This window comes from Camellia sinensis, chromosome 8, assembly GCF_055761805.1.
Source record: "Camellia sinensis isolate YWXY chromosome 8, ASM5576180v1, whole genome shotgun sequence".
Classification (NCBI taxonomy): domain Eukaryota; kingdom Viridiplantae; phylum Streptophyta; class Magnoliopsida; order Ericales; family Theaceae; genus Camellia; species Camellia sinensis.
In genome coordinates, this window is record NC_138968.1 from 175,509,770 (window position 1) to 175,536,599 (window position 26,830).

The 26,830-nt window shown below is 36.7% G+C and overlaps 2 protein-coding genes across 2 annotated transcripts; both read left to right on the top strand.

Moving 5' to 3' along the window:
- Nucleotides 1-1,872: 1,872 nt before the first annotated feature.
- POLD3 (DNA-directed DNA polymerase) lies at nucleotides 1,873-8,044 on the top strand. The gene is made up of 8 exons (XM_028258705.2): nucleotides 1,873-2,160; nucleotides 2,955-3,010; nucleotides 3,100-3,224; nucleotides 3,858-4,017; nucleotides 5,296-5,726; nucleotides 5,867-6,370; nucleotides 7,010-7,109; nucleotides 7,619-8,044. Exons 1-8 carry the CDS (start codon nucleotides 2,092-2,094, stop codon nucleotides 7,761-7,763), a joined length of 1,590 nt encoding a protein of 529 aa, XP_028114506.2. The 5' UTR covers nucleotides 1,873-2,091; the 3' UTR covers nucleotides 7,764-8,044.
- A 17,652-nt stretch (nucleotides 8,045-25,696) lies between these two features.
- On the top strand, nucleotides 25,697-26,062 carry LOC145798314 (uncharacterized). The gene has a single exon (XM_082885827.1). It carries the CDS (start codon nucleotides 25,697-25,699, stop codon nucleotides 26,060-26,062), a length of 366 nt encoding a protein of 121 aa, XP_082741953.1.
- The last annotated feature ends 768 nt before the right edge of the window (nucleotides 26,063-26,830 follow it).

A 26,830-nucleotide genomic window follows, 5' to 3' on the forward strand; every position in this document is an offset into this window, starting at 1 on the left:
ATCTCATCTTCCCAAATACAAAAACTAAAATAGCCTACTAAAATAGCCACTTCTCAAACGAGGCTATAGTGTATTTTGATCATGGTTATCAAAATCCCGATCCGGATCTTACGATCCTACGATCTTACGATCCATTTGAGTACAATCGATCCGGATCATGTAAAAAACTCTTTGTAGGTAGGATCTTTCGATCCTAGTAGTGGGATCTTATAGGATCGTGGAATCCCGATCCGAATCCGATCCTATTTATAAGTCTTGTTTTGTATTGTATGACATATTTTGTTATAAATTTTATGTTTGTTGTCTAAATACCAATTTATGTCGTCAAAATAAATATTAAAAATTAAGTAGTATTGAATCAAATAGACTAAGAAAAACAAACTAGGAAACAAACATTCAAATATTGCGGTAATTTAAGAAAATTAAATAGTCGGAAAAACAAACTTAGCTTTAGCGGAGTCTAAGAAGGGTAAGATGATTGTAACTTTATCCAAATTTCTGGAGAAATTATTTTTGTGACTCGAATCCGCTCCACTAGGGATGCTAACGACAAACCTTATCATTCGACTAAGCTACTCTTTTGAGTTCTTAATCTATTTTCATTTCTAATATTGTTAAATATTTTTTCTTCACTTTTTATGCATTATTGTACATTGTAAAGTATTTTGTTATAAAATTTTTCTTTTTCTTCACCTTCTTTTTTGATAAAATACAGAACTTTTACCGTCGGGTTTTCTATTGCATAATATTATATGTACATTTTACATGGAGTATTGTATTTTTCACAATATCTTCACTTCTTTTTAATAGAATATAAGTTCATTTTGTGTATACTTTATAAGAAATATTTATTTAAATTAAATTATTATGTAATTTGTCTTTTTCTGTAGGATCTTACGATCCTCGATCCGATTCTACGATCCGATCCTATAAACACCTCCAACGATCTAACGTAGGATCCCGATTTTAACAACCTTGATTTTGATTAGGGGTGTGCGCGGTGCGGGTCGGTGCGGTTTGAGAGAAAAATAGAAACCGTATGGCGGGTAGCGGATTGATAAGAGTGTCACTAGAATTTGCCATTTTCCTTATCAAAAACCGACGGTTCGGTTGGCAAATAATGGCGAATTTGCGTTGGCGGTTCGGGCGGATTGGTGGTTTATAAAAAATATAATTCAAATTACAAAATTTAAATCAAAGAGTAAAAAAAAGACGAGAGATACCGTGATGTTAAGCATCTTGCGAAGCTTTCTTCTGATGCAGCAAGTGTAGCAACAGCATGACAATATCAACGGCTATGCCATCAATTCATTACAAGCATCTGTGGAAGCTACAATGATCAAATACAATACATAAAATTAATATCATTCGGGATTTACAATATATTGAAAATGTTTACTGTTGAAAAGTATTTAGATTGAAAAGTGAGCTGATGCAAGTTTCAACATGGCCAGAAAAAAAAAAGATTGAAAAGTGAATTGGAGTCCAACTTTATTTTGAATTACTGACATCTTGAATTTCCCCCGAGCAGTAATGTAATACTATATTCTAAGGTATAGAACAACAAGCAAACTTAAGTAAAAAAGAATTTTTAGAATCTTATAAAATATGATTTAATAGCGATGCGGTTCGGTGCGGTTTGGAAAAAAAAATAGAAACTGGCGGATTGATAAAAGTGTCACTAGAATTTGCCATTTTTCTTACCAAAAACCGGTGATTCGATTGGCAAATAATAACGAATTTGCTTTGAAAATACGATTCTGTGCGATTTTAACGATTTTGGCGGTTTCAACGGTATTATGCACACCTCTAATTTTGATGTTCATAAGAGATAAAAAAAAGTGTGAATACAGAATTTCCCAACTTACACCAGATATATTTGTAATTTTTTTTCCAAATTCTGTCCTTGCCGTAGCTCCTTAAAAGACACACAAAACACCCCCAAACGTCAAAGAGAATGGCGGGAAAGGAAAGTGAGTGCCCTTTTTGGGAGGGAAACTGATTTTGGGTTCCATAATTCGAACCCTAGCAAGCAAGCACTGCTATCGTAGTAGATCCGATTCGACCCCATCTCTCTTCTGGACCCGGACTATGGCCGAAGTCGAAACCCTAGGTATCCTCGAAGAGATTCAAGCCCTCGTCTCCGATAAACTTCAAGTGGTATCACCTCTCTCCCTCTCTCTCTCTCTCTGTTAGATTTGTAATTGCTTGTTCCTCTTCTCTTCAAAATCTTCTCATATTGTTGATTTGATTCATCAATTCTGTGCTCTTCTTCCTGTTCGTATTACTTTCCTAATTATTCATACGTTGCTGCTATTTGTAGTGTTGCGATGTTTTTCTCGTTTGTTTCTTTAGGTTTTCTTGTGTTTACAGTATTGAATTGGTTAATACTCATACGGGAATAGATCAATTGATTGAAGAAGGTCCGAAACTAGATTCACTGACGATTTCTTCCATTACCATTGTCAACTGGTGATCTATTTTCTTCTAATTATAGTTTAGCATTTGCACCGTGTTGCTTAATATGATTATTGCATAAGATCTTGGTCTTGCGTCTTGGTGCAGCGCCCCTTCTCTTTCTTTTGAGTTATTTTTCGTGTGGGTTGTACCATTCAGATATAGGCTTATGCTGTAAATTTTCAATATGTGAATCTGTTTGCTTTATCTTGCCGATGAGAAAACTTTTGGCCATCTTTCATTTTAGCTTCGAAGCTTCCTCATTCACCAGGTTAATTTTATTTTATTGATTTGGAGTGTCTTTGCTTGTATTGTTGTTTTCTCATTGAATGGCATTGAAGTTCTCTTGCACTGCTGCTTTTTTGCGGGAATATTCTAAATTCTTTGTTTTCAGTTGTTTAGAAGTTCAATGTGAGACAATTAACTTGTTTTATGAACGTGTAGAGCTTATATTTTATTGATTAGTAATTTCTTAAGTTGATGGTTGTCTCCCTTAGGTTTCCTACAAGTGGCTAAGTCGTAATTTTTTGCTGCCTTCAAATGTGTCAAAGAGGTAAGAGCTCGTATAAGAAGTAATCATGTAAATTATAATTTATACGTATTTTCTTTTTGCTAATAGAAGTTTACTGGTTTTGGATATAGGTTGCTACAAGAATATGTTGAAAAACATGGAAGTGGGTTCGAAGTAGTATATACTTTGTCTGGATGGTTGAAGAATAGTCCTTCAGTTTACCATATAAGGCTTGTTTCTGGGCCTAAACTTTCAGGTTAGAAATTTTATTAGAATGCCATGTTCATCCCATGGTAATTAATTGTTATCCATGTGTTCCTCTTATGCAATTTCACTCTTACATTAGTGCCTAAAACATTGGTCTTTCTGTTTCTTCTCACCTCTTTGACCCTCATTCTTAACCTTCCTATTGTTAATCTGGTGCTTTCAATTAGAACCACTATATCACTCATCACTTCCATCGAGCGTGGATGCCCTTATTATAATTCAAATATTGTACACATTTGAAGATGTAAGCCTTTAAAATTTTCAGTTACATGCAGTTTGAAGATATTAGATATGGACTAAAATGTTGCTGCTCTTTACTCAAAAGTATGAAATTTGGGTAATATTAATTGTTTCTTACGCAAACATAAATAGGGGTTTCCTGTTTTACCAGGTTGTCTTTTGTCATTTAATTGGGGCTACCATGTACTGAAACTAACAGTTATCATTCTCTAATATCTGCCTCGTAGAAATCCAAATGTATTTCTTTTCTTCTGAGAAATGTGAAAGATGAAGTTTTTCTTAATGAGTTTTTGTAGTTCTTAGTCGTGGATAATCCTGTTGCCAACAGCAGGGAAGAAATGTTAATTTGTATTTGTCTTGTCTTGTCTTGAGTTATTTGCAGAATCCAAACAAGAATTTGATGGCAATTGCTCAGTTCAGGTGTATAGTGTGCAAGCTTGCATTCCAAAGGACCCAGCAGCACTTTGGAATGCTGAATTTGTGCAGGCAGAAGAACTCTTTAGGCAGCCTCCCACAATTGATAATTGCTTGCGAGATAACAGGTATAGTTCTTCCATTTTGAGTTCATCAATTTAGTGTAGGGTGTTGGGTTGGTGCTTTTTGATGATTACGTTGATGGCATGGCAATGGCTTTACATTTTTAGTGATGAGGACTGTTATTTCATGTAGAATATTTAAATGTTGCTCATTAATTTTTTTTTTTTGATGAAATTGATTATTGTTTGAGAGTTTTTATCATTATTATTTGTAGAAGAAAAAATATTAAAAGCATGTATCCAGTTCCTACAGTGAAATCATGTCAGGCAAATTTGGGCTTCTAAGGAGACTATGAAATCTTGAGCTGTGCATGTATCCTGTTCATACTTTATTAGGCCTCTACATTTGGTGATTGATTGCATATCTGGGTTACCGATAACACAGGCACTGAATTAAAATTTGTGGCAAGTGTGGATCTTAGTGGTGCTGCCCTACATGTCCGTTAGTAAATCAAAAATCAATTTTCTCTAAGGCACGTTACGTATCAAGAACACCAAGATGTATATTAAACGTATATCTGTTTTCCTTAAATAACATTTCTCTCTCCGACTTTCTTTGTTTTTTAAGGGGACTGCTCTCCATTTCTGAAATCTAAGAAAATTAAAATGGTGTCCTGCATTTCTTCCGTTTTCTTTTGGCTAATGAAAAATGAAATAACAGCAAAATGATCTATGAATTTCGTCTGTCTTCATTTTTCAGACTTGAAAAATGCTCTGGCTGTGAAAGGACTAAACACATTCTAATGTTCATAGTTTTCTGCAATGGTTTATGAGAATTTCTTTGAATATCCACGCACATAACAACTGGAACATCTGTACATGTGTACCTATGTTACATGGATTCGGGTACGGGTGTCGGGTGCGGGTATGTATCTAGAGGTCGGACTCATCAAATCATAAATTTAAGGATACGCGGACTCGGCAAAAAAATGTCATATTTTTATATTTTTAATCTAATATGTGAGATAAAATGGTATTATATTTAACTTATAGTGTCAAAATGACATTTATAGCAATTATACAACAATATGTACATATAATAATAGTGTTATATACAATTATATAAGAAGTATCCGTTGAAAAGTATCCGACACATATCTCATACCCTTGTCCGAGTGTCGGGTGTCTGACACGGGTATTTGATTTATTTTGAAAAGTCCATGTAACATAGATGTGTACTAGTGTTTAAATTTATATGTTCAGTCTGTGATGAGGTGTGCATCTATAGAGTTCATGTAACACATTTTTGCTCTTTTCCTGATGCTCACAGCATTGTTTCTTCAGGTTCTGCGGAATTTCAAATTCTTTTGTCAAGCGCAATGCTGATGGAACAGCTGTAAGCATTGCAGCTCCACAACCCAAAAATGCAGTGGTGGCAGGGCCATCCAGAAGTAATTCTATGATTCAAAAGGCAACTATTTCTCAACCTCAGCAAAAGAAAGTTCAGCAATCAAGCCCTAAGGTTGGTCTAGAATCTTCCAATGTGGTAAAAAATATCAAAACTGAGGGTCATGTCAGTGGAGGTCATGAACAGGCTGGCAAGCCTTCTTCAGATAAAGAAAAAGCTCCTCAATTGCCTGCTAACAAAAAGAAAAGTGAAAACGATAAAAGCACTTCAGGAAATGGGGGTTCATTAGCAAATATGTGGGGTCGTGCAGCTGCAAAGCCAAAGCCCAAAAGTGCCACCACAGAAACTAATGTTCCAATCCCTATTGGTTGGTTTCCATTTACACTCTTCCTATGTGATTAAAAAGTAATGGATGTACTTGCTGCATTATTTAATTGGAGATGTGACTGCACTCAGTTCCTATTCTTAACTGATTTATTTTATTTTTAAATTTCAATATGTTATTAGTTAGTGCGGAAGCTCAAATCTGTGCTCGTGAAGCGATTGAGGCTACAAGTAGTGATGATGATGGCCAAGATGTTAATTTCAAGAGGGCATCCAAAGGTGAAGGCAGTAGAAAGAGAAGGGTTGTTTTCGATTTCTCAGATGAAGATGATGAATATAAAGATGCTGTCAATCTAGCATCGCCAGATCCCCCTAAAAGTCAAACTTTTCTGGACAAACAAACGACTAAATCCCCAATTCCAGAGAAAATCAATATGGATATTGACATGCAAAAAGTTGTTAAACCTAAGGTGAAGGAAGAAACTGTAGCCAAGGAAACTAACCAACTATCAAGGGAAGATTCATCAGATGTCAGCAAAAGGAAGACTGAGATTTCCTCTTCAGATAAGGCCCACAGTCTTCCTGAAAATAATGTTAATGCAAAGGATAAACTGGTTGATGCTGCTTCAACTTCACCTAAGAGGAGAAAAGTGTTAAAGACACGTATTGATGAACGTGGGAGAGAAGGTATGTACAAGAGGCCTGGCTTGTTACTTGGATTTCTTCTTGTTCTTTCTGTTGTGAAAAGTTTCAATTCCTGTATCATTTTAGTAAATATTTTATACTAATAATGATGGTTATGCTGTTACTGTTATTTGTAATACCTCCCGCTGAATCAGCTCATCTATCCAGGTTGAACTCTCACACAACATTCTGAGTATCAGAAAGATTTCTTAAAATGAATATTTTGTACCTATGTTTATGCTTTAGTGGTTATACCTAGTGCACAAGGCTCTGCTTATAACAGGTTTTGGGAGAGGTAATAGATAGGCAGCCTTTGCCCCCAGTTTCTTGTGGAGGGGCTGATTGCTGTGATTCAAACCCGTGCAACAGTGCTGGGAGCAGATAGCACTTGTCGTTGTTCCAAGTCATGACCTCTGTCCTTTAGAGGTGGATTGTTTAAAATTATTAAAGCAACTAAAAACACTTGATAGTCCCCCCAAAAGACTTTTAACATATCTCTATGTGTATGCCTGTAGAAACTCTAAACAGAACCATCTCCAGCATGTTATTCCCTCAAAGTTGTGCTCTTGTAACAAAGTATTTATTTCTTTCTGAGTTTGTCCTTTACCCACTTTCAATTGATTTGTGCATATTATGCTTCAGTAACCGAGGTTGTTTGGGAGGGTGGGGAGACAGAGACCAAAGCTGATATTAATACAATGAAGAAAGCAGACAACAACTCAGTTAGCAATACTATCAACAGGTAATCATTTTAGTAATTAACTATTTTTGTCTGTTTGATTCGTTAGTTCATTTTTAGTTTATCTTGCTCACACCTCTTCTTTTCTTTTCTTTTTATTTATTTTATTTTATTTTTTTGTGGGGGGTTTGTTGCAAAATGATGAAACATTGTAGGGACAGATGACTAACCAGAAATTTAACCCACCACAAAAATAGAACATGTTTATATGAAAAACAATTACAACTTTCAGAACTAGCATTTAAAAACAGCAGAATAGTTCGAAAAAGTTGAGATCAGGTACCCATGAATGTTATATGCCCTTCAATCTTTTCTTTTTCCTTTTTTCTTTGAGCCTTGATTTTCTTCTCTCACTATCAGTATAAGTAAACAGAAGACAATTCTATAGCTTTACCTCATTGCATGCTTTGCATGCCATATTCTATTTGTCAGTTCAGTTCTTTTTTTTCTTTCAAAATTTTGCTTTCAATTGATGACTCAGCTCTCACAATGTTTGGGTTTATGAATAACAGGGCAGCAGCACCTGCAGCTAAGAAGTCACCAGCTGTGGGGGGCACTGCTCCATCTAACCCAGGTGGCAAAGCTGGAAACAAGAAGGCAGCAAATGTGAAGGATCCTAAACAAGGAAACATTATGTCTTTCTTCAAGAGAGTTTAACCATATTGCTACAGGAGAATGGCCTGTGTTTTTGCTTTAGTCTGCTGGTGGTTCATGTGCTAGCCTGATTTGTGAATAATTATAGGGTTCTAGCTCTCATACAACTGCTTTTTTTCTCTTCTTTTCTTCTCTTGCTCTCTAAAATTTGTACTGGTGGCTGTGTAGGTATTTCTGTGTTTGGTTTAATATCATTGGTACTCTAGAGATGTCACTTTGCAATATTGGAATTGGAGGGCTGCCAAAAGCTTCATATGGTATGATGCCCACATGCCTTGGACAAATATTTACCTGGTCTAGCAATAAGCCTGTAATCCTTATGGTAATTTAACAGTCCGAATGGTAAATTAGGTCAAAAGAAATTATTAAAATTGAATTTTTTATTTTAGTGAAGAGAAGAAAACAAGTTAATGTGGTTGTGTTGTGTTTAGATGAACAATAAATAAAAGAGAACATGCATTATTTTATTTTTAATGTTTTGCATGTAGTCGGAAAAATTAGTTTTTTTTTAATTTTTAATTTTAATTGTACAGCATTATACAAATATTGAAGTTACCTGGCTTATAGGACTTGCACAACTCAATAAGGCTGTGTCCTTGTCCAACATTCTGGTCTATTATGAGTGTCTTGATGCACAACTCAAAAATGCTGTGTCCCAAACATGAGGTTGGCTACAAGAATTTTGTTTCAACATTCACGGATAGAAATAGGAAAATATTGAATAGCCAGCACACTATTTTATTTTATTTTATTTTTTCTGTTAAGCAAAGTACCTTTATAAACCGAAGCAAATAAAAAACTGATGCTTCCCATTTTCTGAACTTAAAAAACTACAGTGAGTCTCAAAATGCCAAAAGTGAATTGAAATGAAATAGCATAAAAGTGAACTTCAGAAAATTTTAAAATAATGCTGTACTATACATTTGGACTTGTGCACAACCGCTAATATCTCGGATCAAAGGTTGTAGGCTCACTCAGAACATACTTTGGTGGTTCATATTTTGCACCTGCAACAAGATTTGTTTACGCATCTTAGATGGAGTCAACTAGAGAAAATAAGAACATTGAACGAATGAGGAATTAGAGATACAAAATTTTAAGGACGTGTTTGTTTGGATGGACTGGATAAATGGTAGATTAAAATCTATTGGACTGTTAGTCTTTTGATACATTGTTCTCGAACTATTTGGTTGGATTGGATTTGTATTTCATATTTATTTAGTCATGGAATTAAATGTCAAGACAAGATTATTTAGTTGGATAGAATATGAATTCTATGCTTGTTTAGGATATTGTAGAGAAGGATAAATGTTCAAATGATTATTTTATCATTTTTAATTATTTATTAAGTAATAGCAATATTAAACATATTTTTAATACTTCAATTATTTTTAACTAGATTAAATAAAAATTGATTTGATTTTATTTTTTACTCAATTAAATAAATTTATTTTTTAAAAAATAAATAAAATATCCATAAAAATATATGTTATTTTTTAATTAAAATTTTAAATAAATTTATTTTTTTAAAAAATAATAATTAAATAATGAAATTGAATAAAACATCTATTAAAATTTAAATAATGAAATTAAATAAAATATAAACAAATTTTAAAATAAAACATCAATAAAATATTAAATAAATAAAACATCAATAAAAATTAAATAAAATTATTTTATTTTTAAATTGAGACATTTAAATTTTATTAAATTTTATTAAATATAATACATAATTAAATAATAGAAGGTCAAAATGGTCATTTCACCTAGTGCTTGTTTGAGATCCCTTAAAAAAGTACATTTTATATATATATATATATATATTTATTTGGGTCACATCAATCAATATCTATCAACATCTTTTCTCTACTTTTTTAACCACTTTTTTTACTTTTCTATACATTTTTTTTTATTTATAAAAAATCAAAAAATATATTTATTTAGAACATTTCAAACCACCCCGAAATCCCATGTCTCCTTTGTCCCTCCATTTGTGTCCCACCTCCTTCCATGGGACACAATAGTCCAATAAATTTGGGACTAATAGTCCAGTGCAAAAATTTTAAACGAAAAACAACGGACTATTAGTCCGGACGGATTAATAGTCTAATTCCACCCCTCAATCGTTCAAAACAAACACCACTTGAGGGTGTATTTGTTTAGAGGGATTAGATAAGGGGAGATTGGAATCCACCACTGTTAGTTTTGGGATACATTGTCTCTGGACTATTTGGTTGGACTGAATTTGTATCCCATATTTGTTTAGTTATAGGATTAAATGTCAGAAAATGACTATTTGGTTGGATAGGATATAAATCCTATGTTTGTTTGAGATATTATGGAGAATAATAAATGTTTAAATGACTATTTTACCATTTTCAGTTATTTACTAAGTAATAAAACTATTAAACATATCTTTAATATTTTAATTATTTTTAATTAGATTAAATAAAATTTATTTTGTTTTGTTTTTTACACAAATAAATAAATAAAATATCAATAAAAATATATGTTATTTTTTTAATTAAAATTTTAAATAAATTTATTTTAAATAATAATAATAATTAAATAATGAAATTAAATAAAACATCTATTAAAATTTAAATAATAAAATTAAATAAAATATAAACAAAATTTTAAAGTAAAACATCAATAAAAATTAAATTAAATTATTTTATTTTTAAATTGAGACATTAAAAATTTATTAAATTTTACTAAATATAATACATAATTAAATAGTAGATGGTCAGAATAGTCATTTCACCACCTAATCGCACATCTTCCCTTATCCCTTCATTTGTGTCCCACCTCCCCCATAGGACACAATAGTCTAATAGATTTGGGACTAATAGTCCGGTGCAAACATTTTGAACTAAACAGCGGACTATTAGTCTGGATTAATAGTCCAATCCCACCCCTCAATCCTTCAAAACAAACACTATCTAAGGATGTGTTTGACTTGTGTTTTAAGATAAATTTTCAAAATTTTTTTTTAGAGAGTTTAGAAATTTTTTGATTTGTTTGGTTGTATATTTTGAAAATAGTTTTGGAGTTTAGAATAATTTGATATTTTGGTGGTGTTTGAGAAAGATTTTTTTGAGTTTTTTATTTTTTTCACTAAAAGACAAATTAATTACAAAACTAAAAAAAGTAAATCCAAACAAAATATCATATCAAATTCCATAATCATTTCACTTTTTCTCTCACAAACATCACATCCAACTACAAAAAATCTAACTATCTTTCCAAACACAAATTTTTTTCTCCAATAATATCCTACAACTAAAAAAACTTACAAAACAATCCACTTTTCAAATACTCATTTTGTTGTAATTGAGTAGATGTGTGTGAGAGAAAAAATAATTAAAAAATAAAAAGGAAAGAAAAAAAAAATTAATTGATTGATATGTAATAAAGAGAAAGATAGTTTTAAATTTTTTTAAAAATTTTTTATAGCCAAACATATTTTTAAAAATTTCTTTCTAAAAATATATACAAACCAAACACGCTAAGCTTCCAAAAGTGTAGTAGCCTAAAAAGTATGTCTGTTCCTAGTGTAAAATCCTAGTCTAGGAGAAGTGGGTGAGTAAGAAAATTTGCATGAAACGTGATTCTAGTTACCTCTTTCACCCTAGCAAACTGTCAAATCGGCACTTTGAATAAGGACCCCTGCACTGTCCACAATTGCTTGTCCCAGGGTTAGATCAGCTTCTGCGGCAGCGTCAAGTACATTTCTGCTAAATTGCCATTTTTATTTCAGAATTTTGAATACTATTGCTATTCAAACAAAAAAAAAAAAAGGAAAAAAAGAAAAAGGAAAGAATATTAGTGAATGTGTCTGTTTGGTGCAGCTTAAAAGCTATTTATTTCAGTTTTTAGCTTAATTTAAATTATTTTGATGTGTTTGGTTTAGCTTAACAATGCAGTTTATAACTTTTTGTAAGTCAGAAATCAGCTTATTCTTTGAGTGGGGCAAGAGATGCTTAATTTATAAGTTAGAAATTAGTTTATGTTCATAGTTATAAGTTTTAAACTATTAAAGCATAAATTATAAGCATTTTCTTACAGCTCTACCAAACAGAGCCGATGTGCCACACGCTACATGTGTAAATAAAGAGAAAGGGAATATATACATATCTATCTCCATTTTGCCATTTATCTTGTGTGCTGAGGCAGAGCAAGGTTTTTGTAGTTCCGATCAGTGGCCAACTTCACAAATTTAAGTTTAAAAAATTTTAGAAGAAAAATAAATAAATTAAACAATATCCACTTTGTTTGGTCTTTGAAGAGTTTTTAAATTTTGTGTGTTTTGTTGTCTTTAGCATTTTCTTTTTCATATTTTAGTCATTTTTTACATGTACCTTACACTTAAAAAGTAAAATATTTATAAAAAAAATCTAAGAAAATTTATATATTTTTATATTTAGTGAATTTTTAAAATAAATTTTCACAGATATTTTATTTTTTGTAAATGTATTCAGATTAAGTGAAACTAAAAAGTAAAATAATTTGCTTAAAATACTTAAAAAATTCACTAAACACAAAAAATAAAAAATTATAAAATATTTTTAAAAGCTAGTAACCAAATAGAGATTTAAACTTCTAAATAGTAGGGGGTTGTTTGGGATGAACTAAATAAGTGCACTTTTTGTCTTTTTACGAAAAGATGTGCAGAAAAATAGAGAGGTGATGTGATGGAAAAAAGATAAAAAGATAAAAAGATGGATTATTTCCAACTTCCCAAACTTGGCCTAGGTCTCTAACGGTTGTGGTCCTTATTTGATGCGATCCTTTAATTTTTTAATAAAATTAAATTATATTAAATAAAATATTAAGATTATAAGTAAAAAAAAATTCAAGGGTTTTTGATAGCTTGATGGGGTCATGGACTCCATCACCTCTCACTTGGAGTCGCCCTTGGTTTCGATCGACATGACAATAAGGGAACTCGAACCCTTAATGCCAACTAGGGTTGAGAAACTAACTGCATAGCCCTGTGTTAATAAAATGTTAGAATGGGGTGATGATTGGATTAAAAGAAAATTTTCAAATGCATAATCTGGAATACTATAGTCAAAGAAGAGATGGTTTCCTACATTTTGATATGCTGGAGTTTTTCAACTACTCCCATAGTTTTTCCTCTGAAGGGGTTTCCACATAGCCTTGGAATGCACTTATCTATCTAGATTTCCTAAAAAGCCAAGTCACACTATCTTCTTTAAGAATTTAACATCAATGTAAGTTTGTAGGGAGGTTCGAGGTTAGGAAGATGATTGGAGAGGTAAAGAAAAAGACAATGGCAGTGTACAAACGGGCAGCATCTTCCCCAAATTCCAAAAATTTTCTCTTTTGGACCTTGGGAAATAGGTCTTATTTATAGGGTTTTCCTTAGTACCAAGAGGACACCAAGTGGTCAAATAGAGAGAAGATAGGTGTCCCTGAGGATCACATGGAATATTCTGCCTTGAGCCACCAGGCTAAAGGTGCCACGTGTCCCTCTACATGTATTGTGTACTATCTGTTTGCTTCCGCAACTACCTTTTTGAGCCTCAGTAAGTATAGTTGCGACAAGAGTGTTTGGCGTTACAACTCCTTTTTGAGCCTCAACAAGTGCAGTTGCAGCAAAAGTGTTTATCGCTGCACTTGCCTTCTCAGCTCGAACCTCATCAAGTGCACTTGCAGCGGTAAACCTTGCTGCTGCACTTACCTTCTTAATTATATTTAGCCAATACATGCATTCTCAGGACTTCATAGCCTGCTATCAGCCATGTTTTCGTGTTCACCTTAGCGAAGCCTCTACCCTTAATTACCTAATCACAAGCTCCCCAGCTTCCCAGGGCGAAGACCACAACTAAGCCTATTATCAGCCATACTGTGCCTTAGTACCAAGCCCAAGGAGGCTTCCTTAGTCCTGCCAGTGCAACCAAGGCAGATCCATGACTTGGGTAAATGGAAAGGGAGTCCCTTGCGCTCGGGTTGCCCTTCTCCCATCTTCACGGGGTTGCCACAGTATACTAGTTTTGTCACGACCCGCTCCCCATACCCAAGGGTTAAGTATCGTGATGGCCAGTAACTAAGGTTACCTCCGGCCAATTCTTAAACAAATCAATAAACGTGAGCGGAAGTAATATTTAAATGAGGGTACCAAAATAATCATCGGAGCTTCTATTCATCGGAGCTTCTATTTTTATTACAAAATTTATTGACCAAAAAGGTCGATAATTACATATAAAAATATCATAAAAGTGTTGTGTGTGTTTATTTCGCAGTCTTGCATTTAAGACTTTCCAAAACCTATTTTCTGAATTGTATTGTTTTGTGAAAATTGGTAAACAACTATAAGCACATGGCAGAGTGAGAAATATTATACCAAGAGTATAAGGGACACGAAATAACCATGGATAGTTAGTTAGGCCAAAACATTTACATAACTCAGTTTGGTATATAAATCATTTAAGTAGCAGAAACTAAAATACAGATATTATGTAAATATATAACCATAACCACGGTACAGAACAGAACAGAACAGAGGTTACAGAAGTGATAGTCAGAACTGAGGTACAGATTCAAGAGGTGGCTCGTACGGATTCTAGAGATGGCTCCCACAATAGTGTAGCACTTAGCTTCGCACAGCATTTTGCTTTGCACAGAACAGAGGTATGGATTCAAGAGGTGGCTCGTACTGATTCTAGAGGTGGCTCCCACAATGGTGTAGCACTTAGCTCCGTACAGCACTTTACTTCGCACAGAACAGAGGTCAATGGATCAGACGGCCACAAAGTAACCAAACAGAGGCCAATGGTTATTTAAGTCCCCTAAGGCATGGAACTCTCGTGGTGGTACTTACAAAACATAATTGTATATAAGGTTATAGCCGAATATTCTTTAAAATATAAACAAACATATCCATGGGTTTCCTTTTCACAAATAGGGTTTAGATAATAATCCACGTAACTGAAATCTTTATAAAACATAACTTTTATTAATATACTAATAAAACATAACTTGTATAAAACAGATTTTGGTAAGTCAAAACATACGTAAAATACATTTTGGTGACTCAAGGTATAATATAATTCACCTTAACTTTAATACCTTACTCTTTCTTTCCACTATCAAAAACTTTTTCGACTTCCACTATTTTTTTCCTTCCTTTCCTCTCTTTCTTTTCTTTCTTTTCTTTTGTTTCTTCTTTCTTTTCCTTTCTTCTTTCTTTTCTTTTTCTTTTCTTCCTTCCAGGTGAATCAAAGCCTTCCTATTTATAGGGAGGTAAAACCTTCTCTCGCCAGCATGTGGCCAGCCCCAATTCATCCCACAGATTTTGATAATAATTTCATAGATTCAATCTTATCCTAAATAAATATTTAAGATAATTACGCTTTGATTAAATATTTTAATGTAATTATATAAATAAATTAATTCTTAATTAAATTACACTTTATTATATACCAATAGAAAATTATTTATTTATTTTAGTACCACACCCATTATTATTATTATTATTTATATTATCTATATTATTATTATTTATATTTTGACTCCTAAACTTTTAATAATTATATTATTTTACAAAATTACGCATAATAATATATAATAAATTATATATTTTCCGAACTGAGATTAAATAATATTAATATAAATTCTACAGAATAATTAAAAATCTGGGTTGTTACAGGTTTACCTTTGGGCATGCTATCAGCTCCAACCAATAAGTCTTGGGGTCTTCTATCAGTGCCAAGTTAGTGAACTTTGGGGCTTGCTATTAGTCCTAGGCTAGTAATGTCTTGGGGCCTGCTATCAACACCAAGCATTAGTTTCTACTTGTGCAAAGGGGAAACATCTCCCAAAGGCTGCTATCACCTTGGTAGGACATTCCCTCCGTACGTTAGTTACGGTGGTTGTAGTTGCGGAGGTAGTCATTTCCCGCGACAAGTTCAAATGGCAGAACCGACAATATTAGAGATGGCGCCGTTGAGACAAAGTGCCTCCGCAACTTGGCCGTCGCAAGTGTCGCCTCTGCAACTTAGTTGATTCGGCTTTCTCTTTCCCTCAGCAACTTCAGATGGCGACGAAACCGACAAAGCACTGAGGCAAAGTGCCTTAGTGACTTGACTGCTGCAAGTGTTGCCTCTGCAACTTCACTTGGGCATTTTTCTTCATAGAGTCTGTTCAGACCCATGGCGAGTCGGACCTGCTTCGGCCTACTGTTGGCCCACTTCTCTTAGGCTTTAGCCCATGCTCCTTTAGTCATTTCTGGTCGCCTTAAAGGGGTGACCTCAGCCCTTAGGTCCATACTTAATTTAGAGTTTAATTTCTGACCCTCTACATTTGACCCTTGCGCGCGTAGAGAACATGTGTTTTTCTGCACGTGCATAATGTTAGACTTCAAGTGAACCTCACCAGTAATGTTTCTTCACTTAGTACTCCTTTAACTTTGGTTGCATAAGTGTGTCTTTCTTTGTCTAGGGTATGTTCATCTTAAAGAGGGACAACATCTCTGCTATTACTCCCTTAGGCTCTGGTAGCCCATTTAGTATTGTGGGGCTTTCTTCAGACTTCGATGATGGTGATGATGTACCCACTGGCTTGTTGCTTCATTAGTCTAAAAATCAAAGCATAATGACTTCTAGCATTGAAAAGGGTAATAATAGTGGTCATAAGGAGCTTTCCTAATGAAGATACAGAGGTAGTAGAAGTTGGAGTCAGATTCTAGTTCCTCTGAGTCTGGTGCTTCCGGGAGTAGTAATCCAGATACCCAAGTCCTGTCCAGGTCATCTCTCAATTTTTCTTTTGAGTTTACTGTAACCGAAGATCCGGACTTTTTGAATGGGAATGCTGTGGATTGTACTTACTTCTCTGTGCCTGTGGTTTGTTGTACTAATCTTGATTTTCAAATTTTTGACTTAAACAAAGAGAAAGAAATTCCTCGGACTTTGAAAATTTTGGTTGACCAAGAGGAGGAGAGGCGTGTTCAACCCTATACAGATGAAATCATTGCGATTGATATAGATATTGAGAAGGATCCACGCTTGGTCCAGATCGGGTCCACGTTGTCATCGGGAGAACACGAGCGTTTAATCGCTTTGTTAAAAGATTTTAAAGATGTTTTTAAGGATTTGCGCTTGGTTGACCAAGAGGAGGAGAGGTGTGTTAAGCCCTGTACAGATGAAATCATTGCGATTAATATGGATACTGAGAAGGATCCGCGTTTGGTCCAGATCGAGTCCACATTAACTTCAGGGGAACGCGGGTGTTTAATCGATTTGTTAAAAGATTTTAAAGATGTTTTTGCGTGGTCCTACGAAGACATACCTGGAATCGACCCTGAGATCGTACAGCACCGGATCCCTCTTGACCCTAAGGCCCGACCAGTCAAACAAAAATTGCGTAGAGTTTGTCCGGATTGGGCATTAAAAATCAAGGAAGAGGTCACCAAGCAGATTGATGCAGGGTTCTTGTTAGTATCCGAGTATCCGACTTGGTTGGCCAATATCGTCCTAGTTCCAAAGAAAGACGACAAAATTTGGGTTTGCGTCGACTTTAGAAACTTGAGCAAAGCGAGTTCGAAGGACGACTTTCCACTGCCGCATATTGATGAGTTTGTGGACTTTACTGCTGGCTATGCCTTACTTTCATTCATGGATGGGTTTTCTGGGTACAATCAGATTCTGATGGCACCGGAAAACAGAGAAAAGACTGCTTTCACCACACCATGGGGTATGTACTGCTACCGAGTCATGCCTTTTGGGCTGAAAAATACTGGTGCTACCTATTAGAGAACTACAACCATGATCCTGCACGACATGATCCATAAAGAGGTTGAAGTGTACGTGGACGACATGATTGTTAAGTCCAAAGAGTGAAAAGGCCACTACACTGCATTGAAAAAATTCTTTCAACGGATCAAGGAGTACAGACTGGGGTTGAACCCGCAGAAGTGCACCTTTGGGGTGACGACAGGGATAATGTTAGGATTTCTGATCACCCAGAGGGGAATTAAAGTGCATCCGTCCAAAATCAAGGCCATCATAGAAATGCCACCACCAAGGACTGAAAAAAAGGTGTACAGCTTTCTGGGCAAAGTGCAATTCATAAGACGGTTTATTTCAAACTTGTCATTGACTTGTGAACCACTATTTGGTCTTCTGAAAAAAGGGAAAGAAGTTTCAATGGGACGATCACTGTCAATTTGCTTTTAAACAGGTCAAGCAATACCTGTAGAATCCATATATGTTATTACCGCCAGAATTGAGGAAGCCACTGATTTTGTACTTAGCAGTGATGAATTCGACCATGGGGTGTATGCTAGTTCAGGAGTCAGAAGCTAAGGCAGAGAAGGCCATCTTCTACTTGAGTAAGAAGATGCTAGATTATGAAACCCGCTACACTCTCTTGGAAAAAGCTTGTTTAGCCTTGGTATAGGCTACCTGGAAAAAGCTTGCTTAGCCTTGGTATGGGCTACCAGGAAGTTGAGGCACTACCTGTTAGCTCACTTTGTAATTCTGGTTTCGAGATTGGATCCTATTAAATATCTCTTTAAGAAACTGACGCTTACGGGTAGGCTAGCTCGTTGGTTGCTTTTGCTCTCTGAATTTGAGCTCAGATATGTCACACGCAAGTCGGTTAAGGGAAGAGCTGCAGTGGAATTCCTGGCAGATCACTTGATAGAAGGGGATGAGGTAGTAGAGTACTTGTTCCCAGAAGAAGATATTCTGCAGATAGAAGAGGAAATGTGGACGTTGTACTTTGACGGAGCGTCTAATCAGTACGGTAATGGGATAGGTGTGTTGCTGATAGCAACTGCTGATTTCCATATACCCTTAGCATTCAAACTCCAGTTCATAGTGTTCAACAATGAAGCAGAATACGAGGCATGTATTGCTAGTCTGGAAGCTACCCTTGAACTAGAGGCAATAAGGTTAGATGTCATCGGAGATTCGAATTTGGTTGTCTCTCAAGCTAACGGAGATTGGCAGGTTAAAGAAGAGAAAATAAAGGTTTACCATCAGACCTTGGATATTTTGATTTCGATGTTTGAAAAGCTGACATTCACACACCTGCTTAGAGAGAACAACCGGTTCGCTGATGCATTAGCAACTCTATCTTCTATGGTAGACATCCCGCTTGGAGTCAAGATGCGTCCGATTATCATCGAACAAAAATACGCGCCGGCCTATGAGACCATTGTCGCAATAGATGAAGTACAAGACAAAAAACCCTGGTATCATGACATTTGGAATTTCTTGGAAAATGAGACGTATCCACTAGGGGAAAATGCCAAAGACAAACGGGAATACAGCGTCTGGCCATCCAATTTATCATCTGCAGTGGCAAGCTGTATAAAAGAGGTCATCTGGGAATTCACAAACTGTGTGTTGAAGAAGATGAATCGAAGTGTCACGACCCAACCCTTGCCCTACGGGATTAGAGACATGACCGGCCAGTAATCCGAGATTACCAAAGGCCTACTTAACAATAAATAGTAAAGGGCTGGCAGAAGCCAATAAAATCACAATACATCGTCCAATGAGTGGTGAACTAAAATGAATAAACAAATCTTTATATGCATCACTGTATAATCATCCCATACCATATCATACACATGTACCAAAAGCATACACAGTATCCAAACAAAGCATAAAACCAAAAGATCTTTGCTGTAAGTCACTTGATCACTTTACAAAGGGTGAATTCATAATCACCCAAAATTCTTAGAGTTAGACCAAAAAGAAACCTCGAAGGGAGGCACAACGATTGGCTTGACAAACTAGAAAGTAGGTTGACACCTCTAACTCCTCTCTTGAGCTTGATCACCTACATGAAAGAAATAAACCTTGAGCCAAGGCCCAGTAAAGAACAATGTGTAAGGAGATTAAGAATTATGTTCATTTCAACGTGTGAGTTAAGTCATATAGCAATAGCATGTTCATTAAGGCTTAGCAATCATAAGGATCAGCGTGTACTATGGCGGTCTTGTAATCATAATTAGATATCTTGATATCTCATACATATTACCCCTAGGCGTGGGCCACGTGAATATAGGCCACGATATTGTTACCCCCGGGCGAGGGCCACGTGAACATAGACAACGGTATTATTATCCCCGGGTAAGGGCCACATGAACATATACCACGGTATTATTACCTCCAGGTAAAGGCCACATGAGTAGAACCACAGTATTATTACCTCCGGGTATGGGCCACGTGAACATTTGGCATGGAGTAGGCTCACGCATTCAGTAAATCATATCACTGTAGAACAAACTTTAACTATACCAATAACAATCTAAAAGAATTATAACTCAAGCATAGTTTTACTACATTGTCACTCACTGTTAGTTCCGTGTAGCACTTGGCTAGAATGTGGTTTTTGATCTACGTAGGCACATGAAAGTATAATGGCAATTAGTTATTACTTATCCATTATTTATCTGCTATTGGTTATTTAACCCGGTCCCTTTCATTCTTTCATTTTCTCTTATGTTCACCCCATGCACATGCACATGAAAACAGTTGAAAACCATGCAATTGGAGGTTTGAAAGTCAGAGAAAACAGGAGAGAAAATCAAACCGAGCTGGCTCTGTAGGCTGCACGTGCGGTGGCCCTGGCCGCACGTGCGGGGGTTTGGTTGCTCATACGGTGGCCTTGGCCGCACGAGTGGAGGAACTTCAGAATGTAATTTGGCCAAAAAAAAAGGTTGGCCACTCATGCAGTGGCCCAGACCGCACGAGCAATCTGGGTTGAAGTCCAGGTGTAGACGCGCTCGCGGAGGGGGCCCTCGCTACTACAGTTCGGACTCGCGATTTTGTTGTCACGATTCTTAATCTGAACCAAAGAGTCCAAATCTGACAAATCGTTTTGAGAAACAGATTTTTAAAAAAGTAGTGTCAAACATGGACTGCTTTGCCAGATACAGAGTCGCCACCTAAATATTTTTTAATGGGAAAATTTAGGAAACCCTGACTCGGTGCCGAAGGCCACATGTCCGTCATCACCGGAGTTGTCTCAGCTCGGGAGCTTGGGTACGATCGGGGAAGGTCAGCTATGAGCACCCCCTTTCGCCCGGCCCGAAGACCGGCCTCTACTAACCATGATATCCGATTTTGAAGACGTTATGTGTTCTTATACCAATTATTAGCCTAACATTACTATGTCATGCGCACAGCAAACAAGTATAGACTAGATTGCCTAATTTGGAAATAAGCATTGCATATCCGTTTGTTTCGAAAAGTGCTTTAGAATTTGCTACTCGCAAGTAGGCTAAAACACGGATTTCAACGAGTTTTCCCAACTCAAACAACCCAACCTTCACCCACAGGCATTAAAACAGTTTATCACATAAGCATCTAGCCACATGGTAAACATGCTGTCATGATAGCATTCACACGCATGCGAGATGCTAAAGCAGGAAAATACTTACATCGTACTTCGTGCCAAAACAAACATGCATGTCCTAGTTCATGTCAATTTGACTAATGTAACACATACAGGATGCAACTAGATAGGCTCGGCTAATCCTAAACATGGCATGTGAAATGCGATCAATCGATGCACGTATTCAATTTGGAATTGAAGTACAAATGCAGTTAGCGTGATGTACTGAGCCTAGTGCATGCAATACAAATGCATGAATGCACGCATGCATAGCATAAGGTATGTTAATTCGAAAAATGCCCTAATCTACCATTATAAGCAGGTAAGTAAAAGGGAAGAAAGAAGTGGGGATTGGAAGACATACACCCCACTCACACACACTTATTACAGATTTGCCCTCACTCGGAGGGACCGAATAAATAATACAAATTAATTAACTACGTAAGCTAATTAATATTACAAATTGCCTAATTAATTAACAAATTAAATAAGTTAAGAAAAGCAGTAAACCGCCTCGGGGGGAGGGCCAAATGCAGCGCATGCTCGGATCTTGCTTGGAATCGCACCGCCATGCATAGTCTGCCTCTGTTTTCCTTCCTTCACTCCTCTGGAGGTTGTCAAAACCTCAGGACTGCTTCCTTGGACACTGAGGAGTGCCACCGGCTGAATGGAACTGTCACCGGCAGTGTGTTATGTCCATCGGCACAAAATGAAGCTGTCGGCAGAGAAGGGATTGCCGGTCGGCACTTAACACTGCCGGTTAGCAAAGTGTTCCTGCAGAATCTGCAATTGACAGCAACAGAGGGCAAGGCAAAGCATGACAGCACAATTCAAGGCATATATGCACCATTCATGTCCCTTATCATGTTTGTGACTCAAAGGGGCATGTGTCTCGATTCTCAAACCACCAATCACGCATTTCCATGCATGATGGCCCAAAGAGTCAAGTATGCAACTTTCATGTCAAATGAAATGCAAACCAAACACACAAATCAAGGCCCAATTCCTATCATCAAGTCAAGGAACAAGGCATGCATGCAAGATGCAATGCAACCTAGGCATGCAAGCTAAGGATGCAACATGGCATGACAAGGCACTTATGCAAGCATACAAGCAAACATGAGGCAATGCAAATGGATGAAAAGATGGACTTAAACATGATTTGGGCAGCTCTAAAAAGACCCAAAACAGTGGCCAAAGTGCTATAAAATGAGGGCTAAATGGCATGCAAACACACATGCACACAAGGACCAACACTTAGGCACAAATTGGACAACTCTCAAGCACACTTGGAAGAGGCATATCATGGACAATTAACATGCAACATAAGCTCTGAAAATGCATGAGGATGGTGTCAAACCAAGCAACAAGATAGGCTAACATTAACATGCAAAATGATCCAAGTACTTGAAGCCGGTCAAGGGGACTTGAACCATGGTTAAGCCAACCAAGCCTCACAAGGCTAAGAGGGCTTAAAATAGGTTCAAGACAGACCTAGACCATGCAAAAGGGACTCCCTAGATGGCATCTAAGGGGCTCAATTTCAAAGCATGCACTATGGCCAAAACATGGAACATACCACACATGCTTTCAAAGCATTAAAAAAGCATTCAAGGCAAACACATAGGCATGAAAATGGGACTGAAATAACACGTAGGGTGGCCCCAAATCACCAAATCAATGCAAAGATGTCATGCTATACATGCACATACTTAAGGCCAACAAGCCAGAATGCAAAGAGGCTATACTAAGCATGCCAAATCCGACCCAAACAACCATGGACAGACCTAAGACATGGCAAAATATGCACAAAATCTTCACAAGACTAAGCCTAAAACATGCTCGAACAAAGGCTAACAACCTAAGGCATATTAAGACATAAACAAGGCATTACATGGTAGGTATGCTAAGCATGCATGGTGTACCAAAACCATCAATAAACAGAGGTATATTATGACATACTAAGCATGGAAAACAGCCAAGACATGATCAATACACACTCTAACATGGTGCTCCCTCAAAAGGCCAAAAATGGTCCATTTTAAGGACAACAAGGAGATGCGGTGGCCCTCTCCTTTTGGAGACTTCAAGGCACCATCTCCACCACTGAAATCCCTCAAGATTTCAGTGGTGAAGAGGCCCAAACACCAAAGTCCCAAAACTAGCACAAAATAGCACAAAATGAGGCTTTTCAAGGCCTAAGAGGGGTCAAACACCCTCAAACCACAAAATACCCTTAATAAACAATCAAGAGGGCTAAAAAACAGAACTTTTTTGTATTATACACTAAGCTCAAAAACAATTTTAAGATAGGTAAAAACAAGATGCAAAAATGGGGAATAATGGGACTAGATTCTCATCCTTGAAGACATCTTCAACAATGATGCTCCAATGGCCCTCCTTGGCTTGAATCCAACACCAAAACACCAAAATCAGCCCCTTAGAACCTCAGGAGCCAAAGAAAGGTGAAACACTAGGTGTTTGTGTGCAATAGTAAGGCACAAAACACCTAGAACACAAAGAGAGAAAAAGAGAGATAGGATATGTATGGATCCTAACCCTAAAAAACTAGAGCTTCTCTCTGTGTTTTTTGTCTCTAAAATGTCTAAAGTCTCTAACTCCAAGGCCAAGAGACAAGCCTTCTCTTTATAGAAGCTTATTGTCTTGTAAAGCTTGCAAGACAAGCTTCCAAGAGAGAGATCCCTCCATACACGTGTATGGAGGGGAGCCAAAAGCAAGACAGCTGTCTTAAAATATCTGCAAAAGCAGATGCACAGTAGTCGGCCGGCCAAAAATGCCATTTTGGCAAAAAAGAGTGCCGGCCGGCAACAAATAGTGCCGACCTGCAACAAAGAGTGTCGACCGGCAACAAAATGTGCCGATGGCAGCAAAAACCAGCCGGTGACCTCTAGCCACTGCCGGTGGTGTGTGGGGATGGCTCACAAGGCATTCCCTGCCCCTCCAAGGCAAAACACAAGTGTTTGGTGTAAAACCAGACACTAAACAGTCAAGTTCGGAGATCCTGAGGCAAGGCGCGCGAGCCGAGACCTCCAGGAACTCCAAACGAACACAAACATGGATAATCACCGAGTGTTCAAATGGTGACGTCCAAGTCTTAAGGACGGTCAAAAATGGGGTGTCTATACCAGGCTGAAAATCTGCTCTAAGTTGGAACTTCTAATTTTGCAAACCTAACTTCAAATTCATGCAAAAACAAAACCAAACCTCAGAAAAACAAGTTGAATAACTATATTCTATCTTCATTCCAAACCTTGATTTCAAAACAAAGCTCAACACAACAAGATCAAACTTTAAACTTTAGGGCCAAAAATCAACAACCATGTAAATATTAACTTCCAATTCACATCCATGGAGTTTCAACTCTATCCTTAATAATCAAACAAGAAACAAGTAATTGTTCATGGAAAACACCATATATCACAAGATTTGAAGTCCTTTCTTTAGGGTTTATTACAATCACATAACCCAACTTCCTAATTCAACCTATCTCAAGAGTAAATTAGCTTAATTTCAAGAGTTTAGATAAGTATTCTTACATTCGATTGTGAAGTTGGTGGAGATTACTCTAATCCTTTTGGCTCTCTTCTACTCCCCTTCCTTTCATCTTTTGCTCTCTTTTCTTTTTGTCTCCAGAATTCTCTGCCATATCTATCTCCACTTACTTCTTATTTGTTGACTAAGGTTAGGCCTTGTTTGGATCTTCCTAATTCTCTTCCTAAGTTTAAGTTACTAACTCAATTCTCACCACAAGTCTCTTCAATTAACATTAACACTAAATGAAAACATATTACCGTGAATCAGGCTCTAATGGCTTATTCCCAATATTAATTTTAATCTTAGGTTTACTGAGTCAGACAGATTTATTTCCCATTTCCATCTATCTTTCCCACTAATTCACTACCATGAGCACATAGCACAATTAACAGATGGCACCTATATCACATGACATATAATTAGGCATAAGAAACCCATAAACAAAGCAAATTACGTAATTTAACAATTAATTAAGGGGGCAGCTATTACACGAAGTGCCTCATAGAGGCTATCCACAGAGGGGAGTGTGGAGCACACATGAACGGTGTGATGCTAGCTTGGAAAATCCTCAGACAAGGTTACTACTGGTTGATTATAGGGAGGAGTGTATTGGTTTTGTTCAACGATGCCACAAATGTCAAGCCCATGCTAATCGTATGAACATCCCACTATCAAAACTCTACAACATGACTTCACCATGGCCTTTTTCAGTCTGGGCAATCGATGTCATCGGAGCGGTTTCTCCAAAGGGCTCGAATAGGCATGAGTTCATTTTGGTGGCAATTGACTACTTTACTAAGTGGTTGGAAGCTCAGTCCTACTCTGTATTGAAGGCATCACATGTGACTAAGTTCATCAAGAACAATATCATCTGCCGATATGGGGTTCCGAATGAAATTATCTTAGACAACGGCTCACACTTCAAGAAAGAGGTGGTGGATTTACTTGAGAAATATAACGTGACTTTTCATAAGTCATTAACATACCGACCGCAAACTAACGGGGCCATGGACGCCGTCGCCAATAAAAATATGAAGAACATCCAGTGGAAGATGGTTGAAACCTATAGAGACTGGCCAGATAAGCTACCATTTGCCTTCTGGGGCTACAAAACATCAATTAGAGCATCTACAGGGGCAACCCCCTATTCCTTAGTATATGGAATGAAAGTTGTTCTGCCAATTGAAATTAAAGTACCGTCGCTCAGAGTTATGGCTGAGGGTCAAATAGCAGAGGCGGATTGGCAACAAAGTAGATTTGAAGAATTGATGTTATTCGATGAGAGGAGGTTGAAGGCATTGTATCACATCCAGGGCTTGCTAGGGCTTTTAACAAGAAGGTCAAATCCAGAAATCTTAAGGAATGAGACATGATGCTCAAGGATAACTGAGCCCCCATCCATGACCCTAGAGGCAAGTTTAGGCCCAATTGAATTGGTTCCTACATGATCAAGTCAATCTGGTCCAGAGAGGTGATTATTCTCATTGATTTAGATGGCATAGAGTTTTCACAACCAATCAATATGGACAAGTTAAAGAAATATTATCTTTGATAGGCTCGCTAGGCTAAAAATTCGAAAGGGTGACCTAGGCAAAAGTTAGAGTATGAAAAATTACAAACAAATAAAAACTGAGCTCGTAAGGTTAAAAACCTGAAAGAGCGGCTTTGACAAAAGTTAGAGTGCAAAAGGAGAGAGTTAATACTCGAATGAACCAGAACCAAACTACATAAGGCCTGATTCCCATCTTTGGGATACGTAGGTAACTTCATCATGAAGTTCAGCCACAATCATTTCCAACTCAACTGTCTTTTTCGTTTATTTGATCGGGCCATCTGTCTCTATTATCAGTTAGCTCGGTTGTGTGATCTTCATTTTGACGGAAGGGCCGATATAGTGAATGCAGTTATGGGAAGTTGCGACCTATTGATTCGGGATTGTACATCTTGAGGACTGATACCGTGTGTGTTAGGCAGTGATCATTCTTGAAAATAGTTTTGAAAAGTTTTAATAAAAGTTAATTTTTTCTCAAACTTTTGCCTTTACAGCTTAGACCATTTTGGAACCAAAGAAGAAAATTTTCAATGCTCACAACTTTATTTTATTGATTTCAACACAAGTACATTCTCCAACTCTCTGATTT

What these genes read in the sequence shown, in the direction of transcription:
- POLD3 (XM_028258705.2), top strand. Translation starts at nt 2,092, where the DNA reads ATGGCCGAAGTCGAAACCCTAGGTATCCTCGAAGAGATTCAAGCCCTC. An exon ending in AATTGCTTGCGAGATAACAG is followed by an intron (nt 4,018 to 5,295) that starts GTATAGTTCTTC and finishes TTGTTTCTTCAG; the next exon opens with GTTCTGCGGAATTTCAAATT. An exon ending in TAATGTTCCAATCCCTATTG is followed by an intron (nt 5,727 to 5,866) that starts GTTGGTTTCCAT and finishes ATATGTTATTAG; the next exon opens with TTAGTGCGGAAGCTCAAATC.
- LOC145798314 (XM_082885827.1), top strand. Translation starts at nt 25,697, where the DNA reads ATGGACGCCGTCGCCAATAAAAATATGAAGAACATCCAGTGGAAGATG.